The sequence below is a fragment of the Rana temporaria genome, chromosome 1 (assembly GCF_905171775.1).
Source record: "Rana temporaria chromosome 1, aRanTem1.1, whole genome shotgun sequence".
Lineage (NCBI taxonomy): Eukaryota > Metazoa > Chordata > Amphibia > Anura > Ranidae > Rana > Rana temporaria.
In genome coordinates, this window is record NC_053489.1 from 231394285 (window position 1) to 231401949 (window position 7665).

General features: G+C 39.9%; 1 protein-coding gene across 1 annotated transcript in view; it reads right to left on the reverse strand.

Moving 5' to 3' along the window:
• Window positions 1-5496, reverse strand: part of CRYBB2 (crystallin beta B2) — a 55867-nt gene extending 50371 nt beyond the window's left edge. The window contains exons 1-2 of the mRNA XM_040351386.1: window positions 5453-5496; window positions 264-338 (exon numbers count right to left, since the gene is read on the reverse strand). Of these exons, the coding sequence (XP_040207320.1) occupies window positions 264-317 (54 nt within the window). The 5' untranslated portion in view covers window positions 318-338; window positions 5453-5496. The remainder of the gene's footprint in view (window positions 1-263; window positions 339-5452) is intronic.
• Window positions 5497-7665: the final 2169 nt, after the last annotated feature.

Here is a 7665-nt window from a genome sequence, read left to right on the forward strand (position 1 = left end):
TGGTAAAATACTACCCAGGGAGTTAATAAGACTTTTTCTTGGTACTCCAAATGACATGGTAGTTTAGGGGTCAAATATACAAATATCACGTTCATATAAATATTAGTTAGAACTGTGGGGCAAAATATTGTTTTGCTAAAATAAACAAGCTAAATGGTTTTCCTCATATTACACAAAATAATTATATTCTTCATATTAATGTAATACAGAGAGATCCATTTCCATTTGACCCAGTTACAATATTTCAGGTATGTTGCACCCACCTTTGAGCTAGCTTGCTGTTGTTTAGTGGCAGGAGATTGATGGTCAGATGCCATTGTTACGCTGATATTTGGTTCCTAGGAAAAGAAAACATGTAATTATTCAACTGAAGTAAGCTTTGCCTGGCCAAATTTTATTACGCCGGCGTAATTGCTCTCTGAATCTACCCCTATATTGTCAAAGGTATTGGGACGCCTGCCTTTACACGCACATGAACTTTAATGGCATCCCAGTCTTAGTCCGTAGGGTTCAATAATGAGTTGGCCCACCCTTTGCAGCTATAACAGCTTTAACTCTTCTGGGAAGGCTGTCCACAAGGTTTAGGAGTGTGTATGGGAATGTTTGACCAATCTTCCAGAAGCACATTTGTGAGGTCAGGCACTGATGTTGGACAAGAAGGCCTGGCTCACAGTCTCCACTCGAATTCATCCCAAAGGTGTTCTATCGGGATGAGGTCAGGCCAGTTCACTCTGAACTGGGAGCTATTGTGTTCTCCGGGTGGGGGGCTTTCCCTGCCGGGAGAACACAGTGATCACTACTAGCAGCTATAGCCACCAGCAATAATCGCATTCTAAAAATCCAACTGGTTGAGCCCAATTCGATTGACGGATCGACTTAAGTACAATTAGGTCAAGAAGGTGAGAAGAGATCAGCACAGAATTGAATTACAAGATATGGCACCAACATCCCTTAGACATAGAAAGAAGTATTTTTGGGGATATGGGACTTTAAAGGTGCATTATCATATAAGGAATCACACAAAATCTATATATTAAAAATATATAAAATGTTTATTAAGTAAGCAGTATCATAAAACTGATGGATACAGTATGGTCATAGCCATAGGTGTACACCAGGGATATGCAATTAGTGGACCTCCAGCTGTTGCAGAACTACAAGTCCAATGAGGCATAGCAAGACTCTGACTCGGCCAGAGGCAGAGGCGTGATGGGACTTGTAGTTTTGCAACATCTAGAGGTCCGCTAATTGCATATCCCCGGTGTACACAAACAACCTACTACTGACAATGAATAACTGTAATCACATACAGATTTACATCACGTTCATATTTTTTTTTTACATGTTTCGCCATGATGGCTTCTTCAGGAAAGAACGTAAAGAATTTGTTGTATTTGAGCGCGGGCAGCGCTGTTCTATCTTGATCGGTCCCCCATCTGATAGAGCGAGCGACATGGGCACTATGTGATAGGGGACCCATATTGTTAGAACACCGGCTTTAAAGAGGTAAATACTGGGAAAACGGATGGTGGGATAGGTGAGTTTACCTATCCCATTATCCGTTTTCCCAGTATTTACCTTAAGCCAAGTGATACAGTCACTGAGGTAAGAGATCAACCATACAGGGAGTGCATTATTTTCAATGAGTCAGCTGACACAGACTTGAGCCCAATTGGACTGGAAGCAAAACCATTGGATAGCACTGCAAGACAGGAAGAGCAGCCTGAATATGTAATGTGCAAATATGTCAAATTAAAAATGTTGTCTCTATACAGTATGTAGTTTATAATTTTATACACTATATTGTCAAAAGTATTGGGACGCTTGCCTTTACATGCACATGAACTTTAATGGCATCCCAGTCTTAGTCGGTAGGGTTGAATATTGCTTGGCCCACCCTTTGTAGCTATAACAGCTTCAACTCTTCTGGGAAGGCTGTCCACTATGTCTTTATAGACGCTGGTCAAAATCATCTGGAGGGGGGATTATGGTGTGGGGTTGTTTTTCATGGTTTGTGCCTGGCCCCTTAGTTCCAGTGAAGGGAGCTCTTAAGGCATCAGTATAACAAGAGATTTTGGACAATTTCATGTTCCCAACTTTGGGGATGGCTCTTTCCTGTTCCAACATGACTGCGCACCAGCGCACAAACAAGGTCCATAAAGATAGAGAGTTTGGGGTGGAGGAACTTGACTGGCCTACACAGAGTCCTGACTTCAACCAGATAGAACACCTTTTGGATAACTTTTAACAGAGACTGCGAACCAGGCCTTCTCATCCAACATCAGCGCCTGACCTCACAAATGCGCTTCTAGAAGGATGGTAATATGTTCCCGTAGACACACGTTTTCCCCTGTGTTCACCTCTTTAAAACCGGCCATAGCTGGATCAAATCTCGGCCAGTTCAGCAGGGACCAGCCAAAAATCGATCTATCTATAAGCAGGCTGATTGTACCCAAGTCCATCCATCAATAAAAGTGGGTTCAACCAACATGTCGGATTTTTAGCATGCAATTATTGCCAGTGGCTATAGCTGCTAGCAGTGATTACTGTGTTCTCCCGGCAGAGATGGCTCCCTGCCCCCCCCACCTGGAGAACACAATAGCTCCCAGTTCACAGCGAACTGGGCAAAGGCAGAGTATCTTCTAGTTGTTTATCTACGAATATATACATATAACACAAAATAAATACAAGAGCAAGCATTCAAACATGTGAAAGCAATATCATAAATTACATTAGGGAAAACATGGCAACAATAACTGTTAATATGTACTCACTAGCAATATCCTATCCTTCTCTTTAATTAGGCCCTTATTTCTCATTATGTACATTTATTGCTTATAGAGTTCCTCTATTTATAAGTAATTCATCCCCACTGGGATCCATTCTGAAATTATTCTTGGTAAAAAATCTCTCTGCACAATACTTTCAATTAGTCTTGCATGTATGTTCTTCTTAAAACATAGACCATCTAAGTCAGTGAATGACTTGACATATGGTACAAATATAAATCGCCCTTCAAAGTTTTTATTCATTTCTGAGATGCTTTCAGTTGTCTGTTTTCGATACTAAGACAATTTCTTAGTTGTCATACACCATGTGCAATAGGTACAATTTTTTGTAAAAATGAATATGGTTCGCAGCACAAGGGCAAACTGCACCTGAAAGCTTGTCACTCCATTTTTACAGAGAAAACAATTACTATTGATGAAAACAGACAAGGAAATGCCCCTTCACACACCAATGTGAAAACAATAGAATAAACCAAATAGTGCTGCTGCAAAATCTTTTGCCTAGTACACACGATCAGTTTTCCCGACGGGAAAAGACCGCCGGGAAAACCGAGGGGAAAACCAAGAACCGGCTCGGTTCCTTTTCCCCTGTACACACGGCCGGTTTTCCTGACAGGAAAACTGCCAGGAGAGCTTTGGTCGGGAAACCCGGCCATGTGTATGCTCCCTCGCAGTGTTTCCCACATGAAAAACTGCGGGGAAAAAAGCTGCAATTTGCGGCAAGAAAAAAAGAGAACATGTTCTCATTTTTTAAACCGCAGTTTTCCTGTCGGGAAAACTGCTAAGGAGCATACACACGGCCGGTTTTCCCGGCCAAAGGAAAACACGTCAGTTTTCCCGACGTGTGTACTAGGCATCAGAGTACCACCCATTCAAAAACAATAGTGATTCAGTATACAAATGGATATGTATGTAGGAATTCATAAGTCCATCAAGTATGCAATAAAATCATCATATAATAAAAAAATAAAGTACTACTAAAATAAAATAAAAATTGAACCACAAATATACGAAAATAAAAGAAAAAAAAGGAAACATTTTTAGAAAAAACAAAATTCATATGACTGGGGGTGTGGTTGTTATCATGCCTTTTATTGCATAACCTAAAATACCTCTTAATAGTGGGACTTTACTGGCAACCGAATATATAGACAAAATACACTGATTAAAAAATAATGAATACCTTATTCAATTGTTCAGGAAAAATTTGTTTTAAAATTTCATACGATTCCATATATACTACATGTTATGGCTCAGTGCCTGCTGTGGCCTTTGCTGCATATAACATGTCACATATGACAGAGAAAACTGCAAACAGTGGTATCCCCCAGATGAATGCTACTATGCCTCATCACCATATACATCACATTGCTTGGCTTCAGGACTTCCCCAGAGGTATTTTAGGTTAAAAAAAAAAAAAAAAAATCTGCTGCACCAATAACAAACAGAAATCCTCTTATGCGTGCTTATACATTCACACATAAGAGGATTTCAGTTAGTTGGTGGTAGCGCACATTCACATGGACTTTTTTCTTTATTTTTTTATTGAATTTTTTATTTTTGTAGTTTAATGTTTATTTTATTTTAGTAGTATTTCTTGTATTTTTTGTCCGGAACGGTGGAATTATATGATTTTATTACAAACTTAATGGACATATGAATTCATACATACGGTACATATGCATTTGTATACTTGTATGCAAGTGTGGCGCTGAATCCCTATTGTTTTTGAATTACTATTGATATTACAATATGTAACAACCAAAACTTTTTTTAAACTCTATTATTATTTGATGATAAAAAATGCCTTAAATATTTAAAGTTAGCAGGTTGTTTTGTACAGATCAAAAGATTGCATTAAATTGTATGTATAGTCTAAACTTTCTTTCAATTTAGATTACAGGAAGATTAAAACTAAGACTTAACATTTTTAATTTATTTTTTGCTGTCTGTGTAATAATGAGAAATTTACTTTATTTTTGTCCCATTCAAAACAAAGTTACTGGTACGTGAAATCTCCTGACATAAGGAAAATTCCCCTCATTGACACCATGTCACCATTGGAAGATTTATCATCACCTCTTGATAACAGTCACCAGTACAAATAAAGAGGGTGACTCTCTTCAATGGGGACACAGACAGCAATAAAATAAAAAAACTTCACATAGGCCAGACCCATCCTATTCTATCTAGATTTAGAAAAACTTGCCATTACATATACACAAAACATGAAATGCTGGGTGCTTGTTGTACCTTTTTTTAACTTTAACAGGTATCATCCCACATAAGTGTCAGTAATTATGAGATAACTCTGACCATAACTCATTACTGTAGGTACCCTTGGTAAGATCATTGATGGCCCAGGAGTAGCCAGTGAATATAAAAAAATAACTTATTATATTAATTCTTCATATTAAGACATACTGTCTATATAAAAAAAGGCTAGATTAGATTATAATCAAATATTAGGCAAGTTAATACATTTTTACCCTTCAAGGGGACTTTAATGTTTATGATGTATTGGATTTGTAGGAAATATATCTGTGCAGGGGTCTAAAATCTTGTGTGACTTTTTGGTCTTAAGCATTTACTTGTGTATTGCTTTGCTTGGTAAGACAAATCAGAGCCAAAAGAGTAAAATCCAAGAAGTATACAGATCTTACCCGTATGCCAGTACCCGCTTGTTCCAGTAACGGGGCCTACTGCTCCGGGTCACATTTATACTGTACGTAGACAGGCGAACAGTGCCAGGACTATTTACAAAATAGTTCCAGCGTGATGCAAAGCGATAATACTGGATTACAGCTCCGATGAAAACCCGGCTCTGCTGATGCACAGCCTGCATTGTTTTAAGAAGCATTGAGTTGAAGAATTATTTCATTAGCTTTCACATTCGGCTGGCCCGGCATTGTTTGGCCTGTTGGTTAGGAGATTTGAACTTTGCATGCATCAGCCCTCTGAATGCCAAGACCTGGAACATCTCATTTTAACAATCAGAGCAGCCGGACAATTGTGCTATGGGGCTTTTAGAGCCAGTGATTGTGTCCTTTGCAGAAGCTGTGCCTCGTTCAGATCCAGGAGGCTAGAGTGAAAAATTATTCACTTATCAGACTTTTCTCCGAATGCAGAACATGTTTTTGGAAAACTATGATAAAAAAAAACTCAGAACTTGATTGAACCTTAGCTTGTTCTAGGTCAGTAACTCTGAGTATCGTAGTACTGTAAGTATTGATGCCATTGTATTTGTAAAAAAACGATCAGCCAACCAGCATTTTTCAAAAGGAGATCAGCAATGGCAGCCCTTCATTACAGGTTTCCTTTATGAGCCCTTGGAGGTTAAAATGCCTACTTTTAAAATCATGTTGATCTCAGAAACTAGGATGAGAGAAAAATGTAAAATCCCCTACCAACCAGTTTAATTATTGATAATCAATGTCATTTTGGCTGTAAGCATAGTGGGAGCAATGCAACAATGCTAGTTCAATTGTATGGAGTTAATTTATCCCCTAAAAAAGTATTAGTGTATAAGTGATTTCAGCATTATTATATTGCAGGGCCCTCTGATTCCTCCTAATCGATAAATGGATACAGTTTTTATTTTCAATTATTTTTAATCAATTGTATCCCAATACAACCCATCTTGAAGTTTTATTACTTTTTAACCAGTAAACTAACATACACAATACCCTCTATATGACACACTAGGGGTCAAAAAGCCAAAAAGCAAGAAAATCATAATTAAAGAAACTAAAAAGTTATCCGATACAAATACCCAATGTATTAAAAAACACGATTTGATATGTATTTATACAGTATATATATCAAGATATTGATAAAAGAATCAAGGTGTGTGTATATATGTGTATATGTATGTATACATATACCGTGTTTCCCCTGAAAATAAGACCTACCCCAAAAATAAGTCCTACTGTGATTTTCGGGGAGGGCTGCAATATAAGCCCTACTCCGAAAATAAGCTCTAGTTTGGAAGGATTGTGTTGTGTGGTCTAGACTGTGTATGTTTCTGTGGTCAATATCTTCCTTGCGACTCTGCTCAGCTGATCCCCCGCTGCTCCCCTCCTCTTCTGCCAGCTGTCAGAAGGGGATTTAGGGGCCCCCTCCCTTTGCAGTGCTCAGAGTGGGAAAAGACTGATCAGGCGGATCATGGAAGCGCCGAGCAGGGCACAGCTGATTCCCTGCTGCTCTCCTTCTGCCAGCTATCAGCAGGGGATTTCGGGCCCCTGCGCTCAGCTGATTCCCCGCTGCTCTCCTTCTGCCAGCTGCCAGCAGGGGATCTCGGCCCCCCCTACCTTTGCAGTGCTTTGAGCGGGAAAAGACTGATCAGTCTGGTCATGGAAGCGCCGAGCAGCGCTCAGCTGATTCCTCGCTGCTCTCCTTCTGCCAGCTATCAGCAGGGGATTTCGGGCCTCGTCGCTCAGCTGATTCCCTGCTGCTCTCCTTTTGCCAGCTGTCAGCAGGGGATCTCGGGCCCCCTCCCTCGATCAGGCGGGTCACGGAAGTTTTAAATAGGGTTAAAAAACGAAGGCCAATTAATTTCAGCTACAAAAGGGCTCTCTATATTACAGGGGGCGGATCTGAGGAAGGAGGCCACGCCCTCCGAAACATGTTATCCTGACAACTACAGACAGCCCTCTCCTGACCAGCCGTCAGTGAGTAGCTCACTCGTGGCCTGTAGGCAGCTGCTTGATGAGCCTGTGTTTGTGGAGCCAGCCCATCCATCCAGCGCTCTTCTCATCTACTCTGAAGCACGGATGTGTCCCTCGCTAAGGCTCTCTATTTGAGGAACTGTTTGACGCTATATATTTACCTTCACTTGTGAGTGTATTGATTTTATTATTTTATATCCAATAAAAGA